At 40.3% G+C, this 27079-nt stretch overlaps 2 protein-coding genes across 6 annotated transcripts; both read left to right on the top strand.

Annotated features, from left to right (window-relative positions):
• The first annotated feature begins 1341 nt into the window (after nt 1-1341).
• Nucleotides 1342-17683, top strand: LOC143124514 (solute carrier family 22 member 7-like). 3 transcript variants are annotated; one of them, XM_076286108.1, is made up of 17 exons: nt 1342-1605; nt 2231-2414; nt 5370-5860; nt 5971-6074; nt 6217-6371; nt 6470-6638; nt 6747-6861; nt 9915-10021; nt 10182-10396; nt 10495-10603; nt 10760-10966; nt 14791-14911; nt 15000-15109; nt 16023-16237; nt 16507-16546; nt 17106-17312; nt 17547-17683. In XM_076286108.1, the coding sequence occupies exons 3-17, from the start codon at nt 5480-5482 to the stop codon at nt 17599-17601; spliced, it is 2310 nt and encodes a 769-aa protein (XP_076142223.1). In that variant the 5' UTR covers nt 1342-1605; nt 2231-2414; nt 5370-5479; the 3' UTR covers nt 17602-17683. The 3 variants fall into 3 exon arrangements, with proteins under 3 accessions (XP_076142223.1, XP_076142222.1, XP_076142221.1); XM_076286107.1 differs by having other exon boundaries at nt 1343-1605; nt 2237-2414; nt 16438-16546; XM_076286106.1 differs by having other exon boundaries at nt 1343-1605; nt 16438-16546.
• Nucleotides 17569-23461, top strand: LOC143124515 (solute carrier family 22 member 7-like). Of its 3 annotated transcripts, XM_076286109.1 has the most exons (9): nt 17569-17627; nt 18126-18204; nt 18303-18411; nt 18569-18775; nt 20413-20533; nt 20622-20731; nt 21536-21750; nt 21968-22076; nt 22639-23035. In XM_076286109.1, the coding sequence occupies exons 2-9, from the start codon at nt 18189-18191 to the stop codon at nt 22868-22870; spliced, it is 1119 nt and encodes a 372-aa protein (XP_076142224.1). In that variant the 5' UTR covers nt 17569-17627; nt 18126-18188; the 3' UTR covers nt 22871-23035. The 3 variants fall into 3 exon arrangements, with proteins under 3 accessions (XP_076142224.1, XP_076142226.1, XP_076142225.1); XM_076286111.1 differs by lacking the exons at nt 17569-17627; nt 21968-22076; nt 22639-23035 and adding an exon at nt 23137-23461; XM_076286110.1 differs by lacking the exons at nt 17569-17627; nt 21968-22076 and having other exon boundaries at nt 22639-22811.
• The last annotated feature ends 3618 nt before the right edge of the window (nt 23462-27079 follow it).

The raw sequence follows: 27079 nt of genomic DNA, 5'->3' as shown, positions 1-27079 counted from the left end.
AGAGGGAACGCAAATTATTTTAAAAATAAGTTTCCATCTCTAAAAAGTAATTCCCATGGACATTTGGGGGCTCCATAATATTCTGATCCTTATAGGAGGATAAGAGACACCTGATAAGATTGCATCTTTGAATTTTACAGCAGGCAATAAACAAAGTCACCAAGTTTCAAAGTTGCACATACCATATCAAAGGACCTCCTTGTTAAAACAACAAAATATCACTGATTCCAACATAAAACACAATACAAATACACAGCACAAATAGTATGTTAACATTATGAATAAAATGGGAAATATATTAAAAGGCAGTCTAAAAGCATTCACAGTGATAATTTACAACATTTTCAATACAGAATTTAAAATCAGAGAGATGAATGAATATGTTAAGATTCAACTGTTTTTTAAGTGCATTCCAGGATGAAGGAGCATTATATCTGAAGGCTGTCTCACCAAATTCAGACTTAACAGTTGGTATATTGAAAAGGATGACATTATAAGACAATTTCCTTTGGGAGGTTTTCATCATAGCCTACATCTGAGTGTCATAGCTTTATTTAGTCCAAAAGTGTTCCCATTTGTAGCTATCAACCCAAACCTTACATTGTCTAACTTTGGTTACCCTGGTTATCTTGGCAGGTAATTGGTGTCATTTTGAAGATCTTTTCACCTTCATTCAATTTCTTTGAGGGTTAGATGGCTTTGCAGTAGGCCTACAATTGAGCATGGTGGACCTATACAGGTAACCTAAATTGCATCCAGAACTTCAAATATTATTTAAATCTTCTTCACCCACCTGGCCCATGTCCTTCATATTGAGAATTTTAAGACACTTAAAAGACACTTAATTAACTTGGTTAATATCAGTGACCACCCACAGTGTGGTCAGTGAATGTGAGCTAATCCCATGCATGTCCCATTCTGAGGAGTTTCATAAATATGGTTCCTGAAACCTCCATTTATCATTCTGACCATTTTTTGGTTGTTTTCATTGAAAGTCTCGAAAGGTCAACGGTCAAAATTTTGAGTTTGGTGGCAGGTTTTCAATGGCAGAAAAGGAATTGCAGCTAGGCTACAAACTGGAAAACTTTGGACTGCTGTAACTTGGAAGTGGAGAGGTTTAAGAAAAACATTAGGCCTACATTCGTTCACGGGTCATGGTAGGCTACCGCTTTACATGGAATGTCTCTATTTTAAGTGTTGTAATTCATTATTTCACCATGGCAGGGCAGTATAGTTCAAAGGACTTTCAAACAGTAGTCCAGTGGCTACAGTATGTCTGCATTTTCGAAAATTATTAGACACTGCAAAAATAAGAATGGACCTGATGCCAGTGCAAGATATTTGTTAAAATCGAAATAATTATCTTGGCACGACAACACTGTCCATCCATGGGTTCTTTCAGACTTAATTAGGCTACGTTCTGTCTAAGCATTCTTTTGTTGAAACTGCGTGCATCCGGGATCTGACCTCAACCATCATCAAACAATTACGAGCGCGAGTTGGTTCTTACACACACTTCTTTCTGCGAGTGCGACAGGGCTGTGTGAAGGAAACAGTGAGCGCCTATGTCTCCGATCAGAAGGCAGGCTTTCCTCTTTTTCCCACGTAAGTAGCTAGATTAGACGAACGTATGAGTGAATACTTGATTAACACTTTTCCCAAATGTAGCGAGCGTATCATTGTGGTGTGTGAAACTTGCTTCAGCATCTCGAAAAACGTATTTCCTTGAAAAGGGACATCAGACTGACGAGGAGGCAACGTGTACTGCTAACTGTAGATGCTAAGAGCATCCTTACGTTATAAGCGTGAAAAACCGGCATCATTCTGTTTAAGGTTAGCCTAACGTTACGCGCTTAAGAAGGCCACGCATGCTACCCTTATTACGTTTTGTGCCTGGAAAAACTCTTTGGTGTGTGTGTGGTATCGTTCTGTTTTTTATCATTTGAATAATTTAGGCAGATTGGCCTCATGATGCTGCCATTTTGTTCAGTATCATGCATTTAGGCTATAATAAACCTTTACTTGACAATGGCAAGGCAATCACGACTGGATGAGTTATGAGTAGCATTAACTGTTATCTGAAGTTGACCTCATATGCTTTCGTGCTAGAGCAGAATCCTAATGCTGTAACGTGAGCGTGGTCCGTTACTCAACGCTACCTTTTTATAGGGGGTAAAGAGTTTATGCGTAACGTTATAGAATTTGCCTCTAAACGTTTTTCTTGTCTCAGTTTTAGATTTGGAGGGGCTCTGGCAGCCTATAGGATCAGTTATATTACAGGACCTGGGGTGAATATCGACCCCACACATGCTGCCGTTGAACTACCTTCCAAACTCTGTGAACTACCTACTGGGTATAACTGATCCTGTAGGGCTGAAGCAGGATCTTGTGTCGGCACGAGAACACATCTAGAGGTAAGACTGTTAGCGCACATTTTAGTGATTTACATTAACTTATACAGATGGTGCTGTCATATAGGATCTGGCTATGGTTTAGTGTCAGTGAACGTACATTTTCAGTTGCCCTTCTCGCTTCCTCATTGTTAGACCTGTGGATAAAAAAGATTGGGTCTTTTTAGGCAGCGATTCTGCGCAGTTCAGACCGTGCATCCTCTCCGTTAGAAGGTAAAGATGGAGCACTGTCCTAACACTAGCGCAAAAACAGTAAACCATTATACAGTTGTTGGTGTTGTTTCTGGTCATGACAAAGAAATGTAGCCATCAGTCAGTGACATTTGGACCCAGACTCGTTTTGGAGATCCAATCCGCCTCACCCAACTCGTAAAAATATGCGTTACACATCTAGACGTAGACCCGATATATAGGCCTAATCGCTAATTTAATGATAGCGTGACATTATATCCATATCACGGAGTGGCTAGGTTTAAATATGTTCTTCGCATAGTGTTTCGTGTTCACCTCACACAGGTTCACACAGCGTCTGTCTATTGACTTCTGAGTGAATTATAGAGTTGTTTATAGTTCAAGTCTTATTTCAAGTCTCATTTTGTGACGCTAACATAGGCTATGGATTATAGGGTTAAATCATCTTAATTTCCAAATCCGCCGATATAATCTCCGGTCTTCATAGTGACAATCAACGAAAGTTTCGGTGGTGTAGCCTACTTGGAACAAAGGTTCTAGGCTTCCACTCAGGGAAAACACTCATAAAACGAATAGCCAATTTTAAGAAGACTGGGCTGACTTTGGCAGCATAACATTATGCCATATAATTATAAACAATGATGATGGTGGAGAGATGCGTGGTTCCTTGTGTGGAAATAACTTGCGCTACTTTTTTTTTTTTTTTTATCAAAGAGTGAGCTGAGCAGCAGAGAAGTCATCAAATTGACTGTTAAATGCTATCGGCTGTTTTACGACATAGAAGGGTCATTTAGGGCAGTGTTTTTCAACCACTGTGCCGGGGCACACTAGTGTGCCGTGAGAGATCATCAGGTGTGCCGCAGAAAATTACCCAAATGTCACTCACTGGCCCAAAAAACAACTGTTGCATCAAAGAATTTATAACCACACGCTCTCATTGATTGTATGATTGCACTATTTGTGGTATGCAGGCATTGTACAATGGGGGCCCCATATTCAGTATTCACAGAATCATCACATATCCAGTTCATAACAACAATTAAATTAGATATATTCACCTACAAATGAAACAGAGGGCGCTTGTTTTATTGAGCAGGTCTTGAATAGAAGCCATAATAAGGCCATATCTGTGTATTATTTGAAATTTTAGGCTATGGTATGTTTATTTTTTCTTCACACAGGATGTTAGTGTGCCGTGGGACATTTTAAGAGTCAAAAGTGTGCCGAGGCACAAAAAGGTTGAAAAACACTGATTTAGGGTATCGTTTGCATAAATTCAAATGGCACTTTAATGTATTGTGTTGTAGGCTAGATGGAGTATTTTGTATCTGACCAACGATGGTGACTGCACCCTCGCGTGTGCGTTTGAGACAGAGGAAGAGAGGGTGGAAATCACACTTTAGCCTAATACAAAGTCTAGCCTGTCACACGCAAATCTGCACATGGACCTCTGCACCTGCTTTTTAGTGACTTTAGTGATATGCGCACGGTAGGCCTAGGCTTTACCTTGACACACGCACACAACAGACAGATTTTTCATAGAAATTGATTGCTTTTAATTAATTTCAACATATTATTGATTGTAATAGTCCACATTTCATTTCAATTTCACAATACAAAGAAATAGACTTAACGATTTAGTCTGTGCCATTCTCAATTTCAAAACGTAACTCATTTGAACCAGACCACCGTCTCAGATAGGCTATCCTCAGTGTCAAACACAATAGGCTATTGCATGTAGTATAACTTATACACAGGGAAAAAACACTAACTGGCAGAAATTATAAGCCATTGCAGCCAATTATGTTCTAGTATTAGGCTAATGTGTTGAACCGTGGAAAATTAATAGACGAACAATTTTGGAGTTTGCACTGAGATGTTGTCGGGTAGCCATTTAATATTCCGACATCAGAGATTGCTAACAGGTGTTTCAAAATACCTGGGAACTTTCTGGAGCTCTGAATGGCAGAGGATAGCTACAGATCATCAGACAACACTTGTAGGCTGCATTATGGGCCATAATTTATGGCTTTGTCAATCAACATAGAAGAGGTGAAGCGCAAGTTCAACAGCAAACAGGACTTTTCAGCAAACCATGTAGGCTAGCCCAATGAACGCCTATGTAAATAGACAAAACACTCTAAGGGTGACTACTTAAGATTTGCGAGTGCTGTCAAAACGATCGAATACGGTTTGCTCATATAGTCTAGTGGTGTGGTGGTGAAGTCATGCTGCGTTCAAGAGCGTAGGGAGCTACATCTCGTAGTAGCCTATATTTTAATTTCACGTCTTTCACGTCTTTAATGGTAAGAGATCGCACAGTTATGGATAATGAGCGGTTGTTTAAGATTAAATTGCAATGCCAGACACCTTCAGATATGAGAGACCCCCTCAGGTTTTTGACTTTGTTGCTTTCATGGGAGCCAGTCCTCACTTTATGGGAGCTCGGCTCCCTCTGGCTCATAATTCGAGCACTGATTTAAAATGTTACCCGTTTCAGCTGTTAAACAGTTGGTGGAAATGATACAGTAATGTTTTTGAGATCTTTAGTTCACGATAATGAAAACTCATGTCTTATAACTTTGTCTATGTAGCTCACTATCATAAGATTTTGGTAGGAATATTCTGTTCATGCCATTGTCCACACTATACAATAAGTAAGACATATCTTGTACTATTAAGTATTTAGAACACTCAGGAACAACATGATGGTTCTTTCAGATAGAATTATATATTCATATTCCCATCTCACTCTTTGCCCATCAGGTACTTAAAAAGGGAAGAAACTGTTGATCAAAACAAGAGTTTGTGCAGAGGTCATGTCAACGACTCTTCGGTGACCAGTACAGCACATTGTCTATCACCAAGCTAACACCATGAAGTTCGAGAGCATTCTCTCGGAGATCAATGGGTTTGGAAAGTTCCAGCTCATGATCGTTCTTATCCAGTCGGTATCACGCATCACCCTGCCTGCTCATTTCCTGTTGAATATTTTCATAGCGGCTGTGCCGTCTCACCACTGTGATACTGATAGCTGGCTTGCAAAAGATCTTGTCTTTAAGAACCTGACTCTTGACCAGAGGCGGAATGTTAGTTTTCCAGTAGAGGAGGATGGGGCACCATCGTCCTGTCTCATGTACTCAAAGCCCCAGTACCACCTACTCTTCAATAACTCCAACACCACCAACCCTACCACGGAACCATGCAAAGGATGGGTTTATGACAACAGCACATTCAAAAGCACCCTGGCCACAGAGGTACAATAGCCCACAACAGCCTCATACTATCTTCATTTCTATTCAATCTTTTCTTTCTCAGTTTTTTTTTGTCTCTTTTACATTGATGTTATTTGCTTTCAATCTCTCAGTGGGATTTGGTATGCTCAAACAAGGGGATGAACAAAGCCACAGCCACCATCTTTTTCATTGGCATCATGATGGGAGCTCCAGTCTTTGGTCTCCTTAGTGACAGGTTGCTTATACTGACCCTCATGTTCTTATACACACATATTAACCATCATCCTCAATTAGCATTTCAACTCCATTCTCATATATATTCTGATTGTGTATGTATGTATGAATGTATGTGTGTGTGCCCCTTTGTCTGGTCACAGGTTTGGCCGGAGGCCTTTGTTGATGGTGTCCTACCTCTTGACTATGCTCTTCTCGGTGGTTAGTGCACTCTCCACCTCCTATGTGATGTTTATGATCATGCGCTTCCTCACTGGTTTCACCATCACTGGGATCAGCATCATCTCCATCGTGCTCAGTGAGTACAGGACCTAGAGCACTCTGTCATCCCATCTGGATAACCAGTGGTCATGGCATGATTGCGTCTCCTTTAAAGTGTCATTTGTTTGCCGGTAGGTGTGGAGTGGTTCGACGTTGAGCACAGGACGTTTGCTGGCATCATAGTGAGCCTGGACTGGACCATAGGGAACCTGATGCTTGCTGGGGTGGCGTGGCTGGTTAATGATTGGCGCTGGCTAATCATCGCAGTTACATCCCCTCTCCTCTTGTCCGTAGTTCTGTGGTGGTAGGTTCAGTAGTATTGCTAGGTTTAAAGAATAATCAAAATTATTATTGATGTTATTAATTAATTGCTTTTGTCCACTAATTTGGTCCCAATGCTTTTTGTCAAAAGGTGGCTGCCAGAATCGGCCCGCTGGCTGATAACTCGTGGGAAAGCAGAACAGGCTCATGTGTATCTGCAGAGATGTGCCGAGATGAACAAATGCAAAGCTGACTTCACACCAGAGGTAGATTACAGGATATTGGTATACAGTACATATTGTGGATAACCAGAGATTATCCAATGACACCTTGAGATTACAGGCCCAGGTAGTAATAATGTAGAGCCTGTTGTATTATTGCTTAAGAGATTTCACAATATGGCACTCTTTGCCCAGTTGGTCTTCCTGTCTGAGTTAATTCTGCAAACTTTTTGCACATCATGATAAAAAGTTTGTGTTGACTCATCATATATACACCGCCCCCTAGTGGTGAGTGCAAGTTGGTGGTATTATGGTGCAGGGTTTATATGTGTAAATATTTGGATGTACGAGAGCAGTGACAGCAGGATACACCTGTGTGAGATGCACACTCAGAGTCTGGACCTGTGTATTCAGCTGACTGCAGTTTGACAAATTCCCTTGATCTCTCTTCATTCTTTGACGTTCTCTCTGTGATCACAGTAGTACAGAGGAGAACGCCCTTTGTTTTGGACTCTAGCTGTGATTTGTGTAGTTACATACTTGTGGTTACCCGGCTCTATCCATAGATGCATTAAGCGTACATCTTGTAAATTAAATAGGTATAATGTCTTTCTAAATGATGGTTCCACAGCCATAGTCAAAGCTTTCCTCTACACCACTCAGGTTGTTGCTCTGAAAAGTTGTTATTGTTATTCCTGTTTTTACAGCTGTACAGTTGGATGGATGGGTGGGTACAAAACATACCTGTCAACCCTGTTTTTTTCCCCCCCGTATCTTTTTTTTTTTCCTCTGCTGTTTTCCCCATTTTATTCCCCTCTGCTGTTTTCCCCGCCTTTATATCCCATATTTGTACCTTTTCATAATTGTTAGCCCTACTGTCAGACCTGACAGTCTGCAGTGATGGGCTCTCGTAATACTCCCCCTGCAGTGATGGGCTCTCGTAATACTCCCCCTGCAGTGAAACATTTACTTTAAGCATAAAAGACTGAATGCTTCTAGCATCATGTTCCATGAACGATAAATAGAGATACTTTCATACACGTGTGTGTGTGTGTGTGTGTGTGTATATATAGCTATAATTGTGAGATGATGGTGTATCCACCTGATTTTTGCAGGGAACTGACAGTGTTGTAGTACTAGTATGCACAAGTGGAAGTAATGCAGCGAGATGTTATGGTAAGTGCATGAGTACATGGAAGTAGTGCAAAAAGTGTACAGTGCAATAATTAATGTAGTTATATAAATGCACTAAACACAAGACTTAAAAACAATCACTTTTTTCTGAGTTTATTATTGGCCACTGTTCATTCATTTATTTATTTATTTTTATGTAATTTACATGCTCTCTTTTGATATAGTTGTGGATTGTCATGGATAAACCATCAGTCATGTATTGGAATCAGTTGCCTCACTGAAGCATGAATGCCAATATACACAGTTCTGTGTATGTATTTTAATCTCGTCAGTTGGCTCTGAAAGATCAGGTTCCAATTGAATTTAGTTTTAAGTGTGTAAATCTACTATGATTCATTTTCATTAGCATTAGTTCTGTTTTTGGCATACAGTATGCCTGTTATTAGCTAGATCAACTGGTCATTTCACATAGATAAAACGTGAGTCTAAAACACTGTAGCTAACAATCTAGGGTCTATTTTTAAATGATGATTAATGTAAATTTTTGTTGGTGACCAAAATAATCTAGTGTAGTTTTGAATAAGACTGGAATAGGCATTTGCAAGGAAATGGCATATAGCAATAGCCTTGGGGACCATTTTGATATGTCAGAGTAAATTGCTACTTTGAGCCACTGACTAGGCTTAGAATATCATTACACTTCTGTGTTACAGTGGGGAGGATCCTTGTAGACAAACCAACATTTTTTTTATTTTTTTTATTTTTTATTTTTTTACTTTGTAAGCATACAGAAAGGCTATAAAAAGGACTGTTTTTGCAGTCAGTGCTTTATCTATTCACCGCCATCTTGATAGGACTCCTCAAGATGGCGGCCTACATGGCAGAGTAGCGGGAAAAGTGTAATGACATTTAGAGCCTTGTCAGTGGCGTTGTCGTATCAGATATTCAGACTCGGGCCAGAAATTGAGTCCAAATATCTTGTCTACAACTTAACAAAAATACGCCATTATAAGTGCTGAAGTCAAAAACGTATCCCAAAAAGAAGGCGCAAAAGTCTGGCAGAATTCAATGCAAAATTCCTTTAATGACTACATAGCGCAAAGCCTGAGTTGATCGCACTCCCGAACATTTGTTGAACACCAACATTTTTACCCCCCTCTTTAGATGCTGACACAAACATTTGGCAACTTCGAACCCACAGGTGGCGTTATGAAAGGATCGTTGTTCGGTCTTATCTCCGCAAGTCAGCACTATTGCTGCCAAGGGTACGAACTTTTCACCGTTACAAAAGTTCAGAGGTTTATACAAAGTTCAGGGGTTTATACAGTGATCACAGGTCACACATCGTTCATGGGTTACATATCGTTCACTCGTTTTCTCTCATACTAGGTGTTTTGAGTAGAGCCCGCCACTGATGACGTCTTTATCTCTGCAGCTGCAAGGCCAAGCATGCTTTTTTCAAACAGGCTTCGCCCATCCACAGTGAGACACAAAGTGACAGAGAGACATAGGGATACAGAGCACACATAGGGGGAATTCTGGTAGAATATCTCCAGTATGTTAATAGTATTAGTTAAACGTAGGTAGACGTAGTATACAAAGTATGTTAGTAAGGAATAACTTCAGTGTATTACTTGAATATGGTTTAGGTTATATAAATACATGCTTTACAGTTTCAAACTCGTTCTGTCATCATGATGTCTATAAACCATAGTGATAATTTTCTACCACAGCGTAAAGTAGCAATTCCCGTATTGATTACACATTATTAACCTATCAAATTTGTCCCCAAGGCTATCGCTAAATGCTATATCGTGTTTTACTCAAAACTACTCAAATTAACGCTGTTAACATCCCCAATGACACTTCGTTATCATGCAAAAATAGACCCTAGGTTGTTTCGTAAACCAGACCGTTCCTTTAATCATGTTCCCACTTTAAATGTGAGAATCTGTTGGTTTCAGACTTTGGCCAATGCAGTGACTGTGGAGCGGGACAGGAGGTATACTGTCGTTGACTTGCTGAAAACTCCTAACATCCGGAAATTAGCCATTTGTACTGGAATAGTGTGGTGAGACCTTTTACTCACTGATGTGATGTTCTTTTCATATGAAGATACCTAAATAGTGGCATGCTTATCCAGCTTGTGATTACAAACACACAGCTCAACAGTTTTGAGAGAAGTTTATTTTTCATCGTTTTCTCATTTTCTTTAACACGTGTCTCCACAGGTTTGGTGTGGCTTTTACCTATTATGGAATCAGTCTCAATGTTACTGGCTTTGGCCTCAACATCTACATCACCCAGTTCATCTATGCCTTCATCGAAATGCCCGGGAAGATCGGTGTTTACTACTTTCTCAATAAAATTGGACGAAGACCTGGTCAGGTGTGGACCCTGCTTCTGACGGGTGTCTGCCTGATCATTAACATGTTTGTGCCTTCAGGTAATGGTTGCAGTTGTAATTTTGCTGCCTGATGTGCCATTATTGTGTATTGCATCAGGTGTATCCAGGTTTTTGGCTGAAATGTGTTCATCGTGCAGGTTTCTGGATTGTCCGCACTGTGGTGGCTGTGCTGGGGAAGGGTCTGTCTGAAGCTTCCTTCACCATAATGTTCTTGTACACAACCGAACTCTACCCAACTGTAGTCAGGTAAGGTATAGGTGTGTATGTTGTATGTTGACTATGCGATGTGGCCGTTATGAGCTACACTCGTAAGATAATGTATTAAACTGTTTATTTTTTAGTTTTAACTAATTCATTGATTAACCCCCCCCTGAAACATTCATGATTTGTTGGACACTGCAGACAGAATGGAATTGGATACACCTCCTTCATTGCTCGGATGGGTGTAGCCATTGCGCCTCTGATAATCTTATTGGAGGATGTGTGGAAGCTCCTCCCAGATGTGGTGTTCTGTTCTGTTGCTGTCCTGGCTGGAATTGTCGCATGTCTTCTCCCAGAGACACGTGATGCTCGTCTGCCTGAATTCATTGAGGACATTGAAGAATCAAGGTACTATTCAGTTAATCGCCATTTGGCTGAGCTTAAAACGTCTTGTTCTTGCTTTCTTGCTTTGCGTCTCCTTTGTCAGTGTATGTGACCCTAAACAATAATTAATTTTAGTAAGGCTGTGGAGCTGTGTGATTTTCAGACTGAAGAATTTCTAAATTTTCAGGTTGGCTCAACAACCGGAGCTCCCAAGCACCCCAGATCTTACTCGGTCCCTCTGTGCCCAAGAAAATGGAAGTGTTTGTACTGAGATTCTTCGGCAATAATGTTAAATAAAATAAGCAGCTTTCAACTTTCAGACATTTAGGATCTCGTTAATTTAAAAATAATGTTATTTTAATAGGCCAGAGTGGTGTCCTGTTTAAGCTTTAAATGGAGATTTTTTTTTTCTTGGAAAATGTTTTGTTGCTTTTTTTTCATCGTAATTTTTTGGAGAGTTTGTAATATTTGGAGTGAAACGAAAAAATAAAATTTCAGTTCTGCTGAAAATGAGAAGTTATTTCACTGTCCGTAGTAAAAAAAGTAAATCATAACATTTGGTTCTTTCACAACAAATGGGCTTTTTGAATCTAAACATTTTGGCTATGAGCTGCACTGCACCATATTTCACAGGAATGTTTCTTTACGTTTCTTTTTTAATTGCAAAATATCAGTAAAATCACACACACAATACCCATAATTCTTGTGACCCCACTTGGAATGACTTGGAACATCTGGTTTACATTTTTAAAATGGATGAAGAACCCACATGTATTAACCAAACATGAGCATGACTGCTGTCCTCAGAGTTCCTATTACTGGGCAGACAGGGTGACCTTTGATTTTTCTTGACACTGCTTCACACTGTTCAGTCTTGGGAGATCTCAACAGTACTGGAATAGGAAGCAGCGTTTACACAGGCTCCCCCTTGTTCAGCCACCTTCTGATCAATAAACTAGGGATCCTTTAATTGTGTCATGACTAAATACTGCAGATAACTAAGAATGCATTGGTATAAACTGGTTACTTCCAGCTATGAAAATAACACCCAACCATCCTCATCAACAAAACAATATTTTCATAAAGATCAACGAATCAATATTTCAAATAAGTGTCCTGATACTGGCAGTTAGATTAATTATCAACCTGAAAGCCAAAATATGTCCCTCACAAGTGATTCCTTTTTGATTTGTTTACCTCAATTTCTGTAATCTCTTACTGGTGTGATTTTGTAATGTCAGCTTTCTACAATGTCATCCAAACTAGGTCATATCCACAACCAGTAACCAAGCTTACAAAAGTAGGCCATTCCTTCTTGTAATGGCTGGAAGATATGGTTAGTCTGTTGAACATTGATGGGTATTTACAGCCTCAAGTGAGAGTGCCAAGTTCTGCATTCTACTTGCCATTCTTCCAGTCTTGAGGAGACGTTCACTACTGATGAATGCAAGATGAAGTTTGAGGATGTTCTGGTGGAGGTCAATGGGTTTGGACGATTCCAGAAGTTAATCCTGAGTCTGAGCTTTCTGGGCCGTTTCACTTTACCTTGTCAATTCATGTTAACTAACTTCATAGCTGCTGTCCCATCACATCACTGTGACCTCAGTGGTCTGGATACAGAAGGCGTCTTTGAGAATCTGACTGCGGAGCAGAGGCTGGCGGTCAGTATCCCGACACGGGTAGATGGGACACCCTCCTCATGTCTGATGTTCCCAGAGCCCCAGTTTCACCTGCTGGTCAACTCCTCCAATGCCACGACCCTTCCTGCAGGGCCATGCCAGAATGGATGGGTGTTTGACAACAGCACTTTCAGAAGCACCCTGGCCTCTGAGGTAAAAGCAATGCTTGAACTACTAAATATTTTGTCAGTGATTACAGCAGTTACCTAAATATAGAGGAATATTTTTGTTGCCAATTTTGTCTCTGAACCATTCCTTGCTGATTTTTTTTCTTTCAGTGGGACTTGGTGTGTGAGAATAAAGGGTTGAATAAAGCCACAGCCACCATTTTCTTCATAGGAGTGATGTTTGGAGCTGTTACTTATGGAATTCTCAGTGATAGGTACCTCTTTAGTACAGTGCTGTTATTATATATATATATATATATATATATATATATAAAAAAAGACGTCACATCACAGATAAACTTGAAATGTATAAATTGCATTTCCTTTTGCAGATATGGGCGCAGGCCAATGCTGTTGGTCTCGTATGTGTCAGGGATGGGCTTTGCATTAATCAGTGCTTTCTCTACCTCCTACATAATGTTTGCTGTGCTAAGATTCCTCACTGGTTTTAGCATCACAGGCATCGTCATTGTCTCCTCAGTGCTCAGTAAGTTCTCTGTTCTTCCTTCTTATCTATTATTATTCCGCACGCTAAACTTGAACCGTTAAATTTAGTAACTTTGTTCAAACTTTGTTATGTAGGTTTTTTAAACAAACTTTTTCGCAAGCCGGAACTTATTGTTCATGACCGCTCCATTTCTCCATGTCTCTCTCTATTCAACAAGAATACAAGACACCTTCCATCCAACTGTCTCTCATCCATCCGATTCAAACCATTCATTCATCCATTAAACTGTCTATCAACATCCATTAAATTATCTACCTATACACATCCATTCAACTGTTTGTCTGTCAACATTCATTAAACTATCTGTCAATCAACATCCATTAAACCATGTCAACTTAGGATGTGTTTGGACACGCTCTGGACGCTCCAAGAGTTGGACGCTCTGAATAAACACACGATAATTCCATCCACGCTCCGAATTTATGAACGGTTAGGTTTGCTCGGAGCGCTCGCAGTGGCAATTTATAAACACACCCTTAGCAACCACCAATGCAATTAATATGATTACCCTAGCAATTAGCATAGTATCCACTTTATTTGGCACAGCAACCACAATATGTTCCCTAGCAACCATTTTATTTACCCTAGCAACAACCTAGCAACCTAGCTACAATGTCAACTTAGCAGCCATCCTAGCAACCAACATGATTACCCTAGCAACCAGCATTGCAACAGCTTTATTTTACATAGTAACTGCCATATGTACCTTATCAACACACTAGCAGTCATCTCAATTACCCTAGCAACAACTTAGCAACCACTAAAATATTGTCAACCAACATGATGACCCCAGCAACCAGCCATAGCAACCACTTATTAGCGTAGCAACTACCATATCTACACTAGCAGCCATCTCAATTACCCTAGCAACAACCTAGCAACCACCACTCTAAGGTCAACCTAGCAACCACCCTAGCAACCAACATGATTACCCTAGCAACCATCATAGCAACAGCTTTATTTAGCATAGCAACGTCTACTTGTTGTCTCATGTCTACCTTAGAAACACCATTGTAACTATCTCTGCATTGCCTGTTTTAACTTTTTTACATCATATTTTGTATTTTCAACGACTGATAATTCCTTGGAATTGCATTTCTAGTTTATTCCAGCTGTCTTGCGTCAGTTGTTCTCTAATTGTCTTTCTCAGATGTGGAATGGGTGGATGTTGGAAGCAGAAAGTTAGTAGGTGTGGTGGACAGCCTGTCATGGACATTTGGGGGAGTCTTTTTCCCCCTCATTGCTTATGGGTTTAGAGACTGGAGGTGGCTTACCATTGCTGTGACCCTCCCTCTTATTCCAGCCATCATATCTTGGAGGTGACCTACATATAAAATCATTTCAGTAGCAAAGAATCAGTATATTCCAATGGATATAACACCAATTTTAAAAACAACTACCGGTACACTAAAGAAGTAACCACTATTTCAATGTTTTTGTAATTTCTTATAAGCCTAGCAAGACAAGTAGATTCAGTAATGTCCATTTTGGTAGGTGGTTCCCAGAATCAGCAAGGTGGTTAATTGCCAGTGGGCAGCTGAAGAAGGCCCAGTTTTACCTTCAGAATTGTGCCAAGATGAACCAGAGAGAGGTTACCTCATCAACCAAAGCAGAGGTTAGTAGGACTGCCTTTCTGATCACAAATCAGCGTTTCGACCATATTCCATTTCTAACGTTTTCTCACTTAATGTGTATCTTTTTAGAATCTCGCCTTCATTGTGGTGAAAGAGAAAGGAAGTAGGAAGTACTCGTATTTGGATCTAGTTAGGACTCCCAAGATGAGAAAACTGGCAATGTTAACAGGCATGACATGGTATGGGATAATATGCGCAGGACTTCACTGAAAACAGGGACTTACTTTCAAAGAATGAAGAATGGTGGCCATGTAGATAGTATCTTGTCTGCATGATCTGCATATAGACCCTTTCAATCTGTTTCCAGAGAGTTTACTCTTTTGTTCAAAACCAACACAGGTACTTTGAAATGAAAAAGATTTGAAATTTAGCTTAATGCTCTACAAAGTGTCGACTAAAACATTTTTTTGTTGTTTTTTTGTCCCCAAGTTACCATTACCTCAATGTTGTTTTCTGTGCCACCGAAAAGCCTTGGATAAGCACATGTTTGTTTATGCTGTTGAAAGGGTCTGTAAACTGCATGAGGGGGCAGCCATGGCCTTATGTTTAAAAGGTTCCTCAGGATCAGGAGGAAAAATTCGGCGTGGGGAGGGAATATGTGATGCTTACCTGCACATCCACGGCTGAAGTGCCCTTGAGGCACCAAACCCCCAGCTGCTCTCTGGGCGTGGTGCTGCAGCTGCCCATTGCCCCTGCTCGGAATGTGTGTGGTCACTGCTCCTGGTCCTGATAGGTCAAATGCAGATGTTGAATTTCACTGCTCACTGTGTGTGTGTGTGTGTGTGTGTGTGTGTGTGTCAAATAAAGAACTACCTCACCAGTTTACCAGGACTAAGAACCTTTCGGCACTGTATACCGGGAGGACAGTGATGTGTGCTGGGTCTAACTCTGCCTTTGAATACTATGAACTACGTGGCCCTTCTGGGCAGAAAGCAGTTCTATAAGAACACTATGGCCCAAAATAATAAAATGTATGTCCCTAATTTGGAAACTGTTTTATCAGTTAGTCCTGAAAGTAAGTACAGCGTACGGAATGATGTTTGGAATATTATATCTAACATGCCATATGACATTACTCTTCTTCAATCTCAGGTTTGGAGTGGCAGCAACAGCCTATGGGATTGGTTTTAATATCACAGGATTTGGAGTAGATTTTTACCTCACCCAGTTCATATATGCTGTTACTGAACTTCCTGCCAAACTCTCAGTGTACTACCTGCTGGAAAAGTTTGGCCGTCGCAAGACTGAAGCTGGTTCTCTCCTAATTACAGGTGTCTGTCTAGGCATCAACATATTTATATCCAAAGGTAAAATATTGTCATTTTTACTCTTCATGATGTCAATTGTCTAATGCCCACCTGTAAGTTATTGGATCAGCTCTGCCCTGCAAAGGCAAAGTGCAGTATCTGCGAAAATTCAAAACTGAGAAGTCTTTCATACTATTCTCTCCTGTTTCTTTCATACATTTTGGGATATCAAAAACTGACCATCTTCCTCTCTATGGCAGATCGCAGAGTGGTTCGAACTATAGTCGCAGTTCTGGCTAAAGGTTTCTCTGCTGTGTCTTTTTGCACAGTGGTTCTGCACAGCTCAGAGCTCTACCCCACAGTAATCAGGTGAATGAGTGTGTACCTGACCTGTTCATCTTTACTTAAAGGGACACCAGGCAACGTGTTCGTGTTAATTGATCATCTTCGTAAGTCGGTATATGGTTAAATGATTCATTACAGGGCGAATGAAGTCTCTCTTGCCCGCCCCTACTTGCTGTAGGAAGAATATCCCACTTGCAAGTTCTGTGTATTGTACCCACCGACCTTCAGTCTCACAAAATCTCAGACATCGCGAGAAGCAGGATCAGTTTACATCCTGCATCCACAGCACAGAGGCAGCCTAACGAAACGCTAGCGATTGTTGCAAACGTGTGTATAATGGCAGAGCCGGCGAAGAAGCAGAGAAAACCCTTGACGGAAGATGCAAATAAAAGGAAAAGAGCTTCAGATCGAGCGAAGGCTCACACACGTATCGACATGTACAGACGCTAGGGGGAGTTTCGTAGAGAAAAAGCATCAGGCTTGCCTGGTGTCCCTTTTAATGCTATCCAAATTTCCATACAGGCCAACATTTCTGAGATTTATCTATCACCGTGTTGACTTTGTCTACTGCCTTATTTGACAGGCAAAATGGAATGGGGTACAACTCCTTTATGGCACGTGTAGGTGTGGCTTCAGCTCCTATGATCCTGCTCTTAGAGGAAGTTTGGACAAACCTTGCCCAAGTCGTCCTGTGCTCGATTGCTATTTTAACCAGCCTAGTGGCCAGTTTTCTTCCGGAGACAAGGGGCAAGTGTCTTCCAGAAACCATTGAGGATATTGAAGGGAAAAGGTATGCCAGTTACACACCATTATGACATGACTTCAGGATGATCCACATTTAGAAATTATCTGTTTTTTTTTTTTAGATTAAAGTAAGATTATTAATCAATATCATTATGAAATATTAATTATTAACATTAAGATGTAGTTTTAGTTTTACTGTATTACTTCTCAAGCTACCAGTTATTTGTGCTATGTCTGTGTTTCACATTTTGAGCTGTTTATATGTTAATGTTCATGTCAGGGATGACCCTGTTGGATCTCCATCTATGAAGACGGAAGAAACAAATGAATTATGAAGAACCAACCTTCATCTCAGACACATGTACAGACTGAAGTGGAATGTCTTCCTGCATAATGTCTTAGAATTATGGATTCATTTCCCTGTGAAAACATTTGGGCTAATTAAAACACATTTGTATGTATAAGCCATTTTTTTTTATTTCAGGACAAAACCCACCTTGAGTTAAAAACATAGGTGTTTGGGTTTGCTCATTTACAAGTCAATATATACACTGTAAAGGGATCACTTAATCCTATAAGTCCTTGTCCTATGAACCTTCATTTGTTTTTTATACTTAATTGAATGCTCTCAGTGCCTCTAGCACCACAGGCACCAAGGCTGCAGTCCATGACTTCAATTCAGCACACTTGTGTTAGTCAAATATGGCAAATAACACCTAACGCTCCTCTGGCTGTCCACTCACTTTCCAAAAAACTCTGGTGGTCAGACACAGTCGTGACTTTGTAAATGGCTCACAAACAAGTCATCCGATTCAGTAGAATTTCATTGTTATTTGTAACATTCCCGTGTTCTATGCAGCAGCCCTCTTTAGGTCTTTAGGTGTGGACCCTGCTTCTGACGGGTGTCTGCCTGATCATTAACATGTTTGTGCCTTCAGGTAATGGTTGCAGTTGTAATTTTGCTGCCTGCTGTGCCATTATTGTGTATTGCATCAGGTGTATCCAGGTTTTTGGCTGAAATGTGTTCATCGTGCAGGTTTCTGGATTGTCCGCACTGTGGTGGCTGTGCTGGGGAAGGGTCTGTCTGAAGCTTCCTTCACCATAATGTTCTTGTACACAACCGAACTGTACCCAACTGTAGTCAGGTAAGGTATAGGTGTGTATGTTGTATGTTGACTATGCGATGTGGCCGTTATGAGCTACACTCGTAAGATAATGTATTAAGCTGTTTATTTTCAGTTTTAACTAATTCATTGATTAACCCCCCTCTCTGAAACATTCATGATTTGTTGGACACTGCAGACAGAATGGAATTGGATACACCTCCTTCATTGCTCGGATGGGTGTAGCCATTGCGCCTCTGATAATCTTATTGGAGGATGGGTGGAAGCTCCTCCCAGATGTGGTGTTCTGTTCTGTTGCTGTCCTGGCTGGAATTGTCGCATGTCTTCTCCCAGAGACACGAGATGCTCGTCTGCCTGAATTCATTGAGGACATTGAAGAATCAAGGTACTATTCAGTTAATCGGCATTTGGCTGAGCTTAAAACATATTGTTCTTGCTTTCTTGCTTTGCGTCTCCTTTGTCAGTGTATGTGACCCTAAACAATAATTAATTTTAGTAAGGCTGTGGAGCTGTGTGATTTTCAGACTGAAGAATTTCTACATTTTCAGGTTGGCTCAACAACCGGAGCTCCCAAGCACCCCAGATCTTACTCGGTCCCTCTGTGCCCAAGAAAATGGAAGTGTTTGTACTGAGATTCTTCGGCAATAATGTTAAATGAAATAAGCAGCTTTCAACTTTTCAAAAGACATTTAGGATCTTGTTAATTTAAAAAGAATGTTATTTTAATAGGCCAGAGTGGTGTCCTGTTTAAGCTTTAAATGGAGATTTTTTTCTTGGAAAATGTTTTGTTGCTTTTTTTCATCGTAATTTTTTGGAGAGTTTGTAATATTTGGAGTGAAACGAAAAAATACAATTTCAGTTCTGCTGAAAATGAGAAGTTATTTCACTGTCCGTAGTAAAAAAAGTAAATCATAACATTTGGTTCTTTCACAACAAATGGGCTTTTTGAATCTAAACATTTTGGCTATGAGCTGCACTGCACCATATTTCACAGGAATGTTTCTTTACGTTTCTTTTTTAATTGCAAAATATCAGTAAAATCACACACTACCCATAATTCTTGTGACCCCACATTGGAACATGTATTAACCAAACACATGTATTAACCAAACATGAGCATGACTGCTGTCCTCGTAATATGGCGGCCGAATCAATTACGATGACATCACAAGTTGGCTTGGGTAGGCCTAAGGACCTCCAACAGTATTACTAGACACCACTAGTGCGTTTTAATTCTAAGCACAACAGCAGCTACAGGCCAAAAGGCATGTTTCTTAATTACAGCGCCCCCTAGAGGTCAAAGGTCACCAGATTTCTTGAGCGTCCCCCGGATGGGGTCCTTAGTCCATGGACTAAGTTTGGTTATGATAGATGAATGGGTTGCTGAGATATGAGCTCACTTCCTGTTTGGCAGCTTCGCCGCAAAATTCGATTGGCTGTTATGCGCAAACGGTTTTAGTTCTGAAGACAAAAAGCAATGCATTAATGAAGCATGGTATGTAGATGATATCTTTGAAGTTTGGTATCGATCGGACAAAATATGTGAACTGTGAAGAATTTTAAGTGTTTTTGATGAAATCCAATATGGCGGAAATTGACGTGATAGGGTGCGTTGAACTCGGCTTGGTCCAAGGATTCCAACGATACCTCATTTTTGACAATCGGCCATACGGGTCAAAAGTTACGTGCGTGAACGCACATCCAACTTTGGCCTGTTGGTGGCGCTAGAGCGCTTAGGTTGCCGACATGAAACTTGGTGACATTAATCATGGGACTCAGCCTAATTAGTGTGCCAAATTTCACAACTTTTCACCAGACAGTTCTATGGGCTGCAATAGACTTCAATGGTAGAGGAATAATAATAAGAAACAGTAGAAACACAATGGGTGCCTTCGCAGCTTCGCTGCTTGGCCCCCAAAAACAACTACCGGTACACTAAAGAAGTAACCACTATTTCAATGTTTTTGTAATTTCTTATAAGCCTAGCAAGACAAGTAGATTCAGTAATGTCCATTTTGGTAGGTGGTTCCCAGAATCAGCAAGGTGGTTAATTGCCAGTGGGCAGCTGAAGAAGGCCCAGTTTTACCTTCAGAAATGTGCCAAGATGAACCAGAGAGAGGTTACCTCATCAACCAAAGCAGAGGTTAGTAGGACTGCCTTTCTGATCACAAATCAGCGTTTCGACCATATTCCATTTCTAACGTTTTCTCACTTAATGTGTATCTTTTTAGAATCTCGCCTTCATTGTGGTGAAAGAGAAAGGAAGTAGGAAGTACTCGTATTTGGATCTAGTGAGGACTCCCAAGATGAGAAAACTGGCAATGTTAACAGGCATGACATGGTATGGGATAATATGCGCAGGACTTCACTGAAAACAGGGACTTACTTTCAAAGAATGTGAAGAATGGTGGCCATGTAGATAGTATCTTGTCTGCATGATCTGCATATAGACCCTTTCAATCTGTTTCCAGAGAGTTTACTGTTAAATTTGTTCAAAACCAACACGGGTACTTTGAAATGAAAAACAATTGGAATTTAGCTTGATGCTCTACAAAGTGTCGACCTTAAAACATGTTTTTTTGTTGTTTTTTTGTTCCCAAGTTACCATTACCTCAATGTTGTTTTCTGTGCCACCGAAAAGCCTTGGATACGCACAATGTCTGTTTAGGCTGTTGAAAGGGTCTGTAAACTGCATGAGGGGGCAGCCATGCCCTTATGTTTAAAAGGTTCGTCAGGATCAGGAGGAAAAATTGGGCATAGGGAGGGAATATGTGATGCTTACCTGCACATCCACGGCTGAAGTGCCCTTGAGGCACCAAACCCCCAGCTGCTCTCTGGGCGTGGTGCTGCAGCTGCCCATTGCCCCTGCTCGGAATGTGTGTGGTCACTGCTCCTGGTCCTGATAGGTCAAATGCAGATGTTGAATTTCACTGCTCACTGTGTGTGTGTGTGTGTGTGTGTGTGTGTGTGTGTGTGTGTGTGTGTGTGTGTGTGTGTGTGTGTGTGTCAAATAAAGAACTACCTCACCAGTTTACCAGGACTGAGAACCTTTCGGCACTGTCCTGAAAGTATGTACAGCGTACGGAATGATCTTTGGAATATTGTATCTAACATGCCATATGACATTACTCTTCTTCAATCTCAGGTTTGGAGTGGCAGCAACAGCCTATGGGATTGGTTTTAATATCACAGGATTTGGAGTAGATGTTTACCTCGCCCAGTTCATATATGGTGTTACTGAACTTCCTGCCAAACTCTCAGTGTACTACCTGCTGGAAAAGTTTGGCCGTCGCAAGACTGAAGCTGGTTCTCTCCTAATTACAGGTGTCTGTCTAGGCATCAACATATTTATATCCAAAGGTAAAATATTGTCATTTTTACTCTTCACGATGTCAATTGTCTAATGCCCACCTGTAAGTTATTGGATCAGCTCTGCCCTGCAAAGCCAAAGTGCAGTATCTGCGAAAATTCAAAACTGAGAAAAACAGCATTGTTGTTTGTCTTTCATACTATTCTCTCTTGTTTCTTTCATACAATTTGGGATATCAAAAACTGACCATCTTCCTCTCTATGGCAGATCGCGGAGTGGTTCGAACTATAGTCGCAGTTCTGGCTAAAGGTTTTTCTGCTGTGTCTTTTTGCACAGTGGTTCTGTACAGCTCAGAGCTCTATCCCACAGTAATCAGGTGAAGGAGTGTGTACCTGACCTGTTCATCTTTACTTAAAGGGACACCAGGCAACGTTTTCGTGTTAATTAATCATCTTCGTAAGTCGGTATATGGTTAAATGATTCATTACAGGGCGAATGAAGTCTCTCTTGCCCGCCCCTACTTGCTGTAGGAAGAATATCCCACTTGCAAGTTCTGTGTATTGTACCCGCCGACCTTCAGTCTCACAAAGTCTCAGACATCGCGAGAAGCAGGATCAGTTTACATCCTGCATCCACAGCACAGAGGCAGCCTAACGAAACGCTAGCAATTGTTGCAAACGTGTGTATAATGGCAGAGCCGGCGAAGAAGCAGTGAAAACCCTTGACGGAAGATGCAAATAAAAGGAAAAGAGCTTCAGACCGAGCGAGGGCTCACACACGTATCGACATGTACAGACGCTAGGGGGAGTTTCGTAGAGAAAAAGCATCAGGCTTGCCTGGTGTCCCTTTAATGCTATCCAAATTTCCATACAGGCCAACCTTTCGGAGATTTATCTATCACCGTGTTGACTGCCTTTGTCTACTGCCTTATTTGACAGGCAAAATGGAATGGGGTACAACTCCTTTATGGCACGTGTAGGTGTGGCTTCAGCTCCTCTGATCCTGCTCTTAGAGGAAGTTTGGACAAACCTCGCCCAAGTCGTCCTGTGCTCCATTGCTATTTTAACCAGCGTAGTGGCCAGTTTTCTTCCGGAGACAAGGGGCAAGTGTCTTCCAGAAACCATTGAGGATATTGAAGGGAAAAGGAATGCCAGTTACACGCCATTATGACATGACTTTAGGATAATCCACATTTAGAAACATAACATTTAGAAATGATCTGGGGTTTTTTTTAGATTAAAATAAGATTATTAATCAATATCATTATGAAATATTAATTATTAACATTAAGATGTAGTTTTATAAAGATATTTAAGTAGCGACCCCTCCCCCCCCCCCCCCCATAGTTTTACTGTATTACTTCTCAAGCTACCAGTTATTTGTGCTATGTCTGTGTTTCACATTTTGAGCTGTTCATATGTTAATGTTCATGTCAGGGATGACCCTGTTGGATCTCCATCTATGAAGACGGAAGAAACAAATGAATTATGAAGAACCAACCTTCATCTCAGACACATGTACATACTGAAGTGGAATGTCTTCCTGCATAATGTCTTAGAATTATGGATTCATTTCCCTGTGAAAACATTTGGGCTAATTAAAACACATTTTATATGTATAAGCCTTTTTTTTAATTATTATTTCAGGACAAAACCCACCTTGAGTTAAAAACATAGGTGTTTAGGTTTGTTCTTTTACAAGTCAATATTTACACTGTAAAGGGATCACTTAATCCAATACAGTAAGTTCTTGTCCTATGAACCTTCATTTGTCTTTTTATACTTAATTGAATGCTCTCAGTGCCCCTAGCACCACAGGCACCAAGGCTGCAGTCCATGACTTCAATTCAGCACACTTGTGTTAGTCAAATATGGCAAATAACACCTAACGCTCCTCTGGCTGCCCACTCACTTTCCAAAAAACTGGTGGTCAGACACAGTCGTGACTTTGTAAATGGCTTACAAACAAGTCATCCGATTCAGTAGAATTTCATTGTTATTTGTAACATTCCCGTGTTCTATGCAGCAGCCCTCTTTAGGTCTGAAAAGACTGAGATTGCCTGAGATTCAGCCAATGCTGGAACCGACTGAGTTTATTCCCTTGAAACAGGAGGTGTGGCCTATGTCTCCAGTTGTGTGAGGCTCTTTGTTGGGTTGCGGTCACGGAATACAACACAAGTCCTTTGTTGTGAGACCAGAGAGTCCTCTGTTGAACTGTCATTTCACTTTCTCACCACACTTAAGGAATCTGTCTGCTCATTATGTTTGATCAGTATCCAAATAAGGGTCCATAACTTCATGACAATGGAAAGAGTCCACAAGCTTGAGTTAAAGTGAGCTAACCAGTCTTCTGAAGTGAAATTCTCACATCACTCATGGTTACATGCATTTTATTTTGTGTGAATAAATGAATAGAGCTGTATAGTTGAATTGAAGGTGGCCATTCAAAATGTATTATGTATAAATATATTTCAGTAACGAAATTATACTGACAGCTCACTAACAGAAAATCGACAACCCCAACACAGAAACATTGTTACATTGTGTAAAATGCAAATAAAAATAGAATGTGATAATCTACAAATATCATAAACCCATATTTAGCTGTTCATTTTCAATTTGATGCCAGCAACATGTTTCAAAAAAAGTTGGGACAGGGGCATGTTTACCACTGTGCTGCTTCACCTCTTTATTTAAGAACATTCTGTAAATGTTTAGGAACTGAGGAGACCTGTTGATAGAGTTTTGAGAATGAAATGTTCCATTCCTGCCCCATCCAGGATTTCAGCTCTCAACAGTCTGGGATGTTTTTATTCCATTATGCACTCAATTTGACAGGTCAGGGGCCTCATTTATAAAGCTAAGTGCGATCAAAATTCCAAGACCAACGATCACATGTCTTTCTTTGCCATATGCATGATCAATATCAGAAGATTTTTAAAGACGTTTTTGGACGCAATGTTTCATGGTTTAGCATAAAACTGCTAATGAGAACTATAGCCCACTTAAGAAAGTGAAAAAACGTATAGCTTACTTATTTCATAATATCTAAAAAAAACACCAAAGTCAAAGTCAGCTTTATTGTCAATTTCTTCACATGTTCCAGACATACAAAGAGATCGAAATTACGTTTCTCACTATCCCACGGTGGAGACAAGACATATTTTACCAATTTTAAGTCCACAGACAAACATAACATTCAAGTAAACAAAAAAGTAAGTAAATAAGAGGGCACATATAATGAAAAAATAAGAGCAGCAAAATTTGGTTGAAATTGTGCATAGACAGTCAATAAAATAAAATACTAGTGCAAAGTCAGGCCAATAAAAGGCTGAGGTAGTTCTGTTTGACCTACGATAGAATGATTGAAACATTCTTACAGGTGATCTAGTATATTTAGTGTTCTCACCAATCTAATATTGACCATAAAATGTCAAATTGCCCTCGTTTAGGAGAGGAAAAGTACATTTGTGCCAGGGATGTAGTGGTAAAATAAGAGGTGGGTAAACTATGAATTCTGCAATCTCGGTGAGGTGGACTGCGCCATGCGGTATCGGATTTTTTAAAAGGCATTCAGAACATGTTTGATAATGGTGGAGGTTATTGTACAGTATTGGGAATATAGGATAGTATTGGATAATACAGTTTTGAATGTTAAAAGTGAATAAACTCTTTTGAGAGGTGGATAAACTCTAATAAGAGGTGGGTAGGCCTAAACTCAATTTCTGAAATTTCAGAGGTGGATAAACTGCGTTTACTCGCGTTTAGCCTCCACTACATCCTAATTTGCGCTCATAGGCCTATTCCCAGCTTCGTAACAGAAAGGTAATATTTAAATGTCTATACAATGTAGGCTATAGATATTCTATATAGCCCACACAACAAAGAGACGGACGTTATCTTCTGAAAGCAAGGCATCTTCATATTTAGTGTTGCGTCGGAGTTGCGTAAAGAGGTGCAGAGCGCGCACCTGTTTGCTTTTTTTGACTGGCAGTGCCCAAGATCAGATGGCAGTACGTGAGTTGAATAATGTAGGCTAAAATATAAAGGTAGGCCTAAAGCAAACAATAAAGGACAATGTTTAAGCCATTGGACATTATTGAAAGAAAACGATAGCAAACATATGCAGAATTAATGAATAATGACCGGCGAACTAGGCTACTTTTTCAGCAAAAACATAGCCTATCCTAAAAGAAGCCTACATGACATATCACGCTTAATTTAGTCCTCTGTTTTGTACACTAATTCAGTATTACCCTGGGTCATATCGGAAACGTACAGTAGCCTACTGTACCATAAAGTACAGGATTATGCTGTAGGCCTAGGTCTTTCCTTCATAAGGTAGCTAGGCCTACCCATACTGCAAGCAAAAGGAATGAAAGCGAGCAGAGGACAATGGACATGGATGCATACGATCTCTTTCCAGAAAGCTTTGCTGGAAAAAACATAGGCCTAATTAGTTAAGCTATTCGAACTGACGCATATAGGCTGGTTAACATCAGATGGCATAGGCTAGGCCTATACAATGTTTTCAATATATAATTTTACATAGGCTACAACTTTTAGGCCATTGATTTCATTAAAACATATGCTAATGATATTGATGAGGGGGTGTTTACAAGGCGGAGACCTAAAACCATCCGGCTGCGCACAAGTTGACGTTCATTTGTGATTTATAATGGGCACATCTGGAAAGGTGGCGTACGCACGGTTTTTTGTGCGTACGTTCGTGTTCTCTGAATCACACGTACGATCATTTCAGAAATTATCTAAGATCAAATGAAAGATGGTTTCTACGCAACACTTGTATAAATGAGGCCCCCCAGACAGTCCATTTTAGCACCTGAACTCTTCCTCTATGAAGACATACTGTTTAAATATGTTCCAAAATAGTTTTGCCATTTGTTTTCCTGAAATATTCAAGGTCTTTTTTGAAAAAGACACTGTCTGGATGGCAGTATAAGTTGCAAAACCCCTGTACATCATTTTGAATTAATTGTGCCCTCCCAGATGTGCAAGGTGCCCATGCCGTAGGCACTAATGTACTTCCACACCGTCATAAATGCTGGGTTTTGAACTGAGCATTTTAACACGTTGGATAGTCAGAAGTTTTATTGGAAGTTTTGCTGAGCCCATACACTGATTTTCTCTACAGAAACAGGTCTGGTTTTAATGCAGTGCCATCCAATATTGTTTTTCAGATCTGTTATGTTGATATGTTCTCTGTGTCCTTTTTACAGCTATATATGGGTTTACGAGATTTCCATATTGTCACATTGTGTTTTTTTTTTTTAAGTATATTTTTGGGCTTTTTATGCCTATAATCAGATAGGACAGTGGAGAACGACCGGAAGTGAGTGGGAGAGAGTCGGGGTGGGAT

This window comes from Alosa pseudoharengus, unplaced genomic scaffold (assembly GCF_046254945.1).
Source record: "Alosa pseudoharengus isolate Yale_2024_CS ecotype anadromous, Long Island Sound unplaced genomic scaffold, YU_APseudo_1.1 YU_APseudo_1.1_scf_15, whole genome shotgun sequence".
Classification (NCBI taxonomy): Eukaryota; Metazoa; Chordata; class Actinopteri; order Clupeiformes; family Clupeidae; genus Alosa; species Alosa pseudoharengus.
The sequence above is the reverse complement of the archived record's forward strand: the minus strand, read 5'-3'. Positions and strand labels throughout refer to the sequence as shown.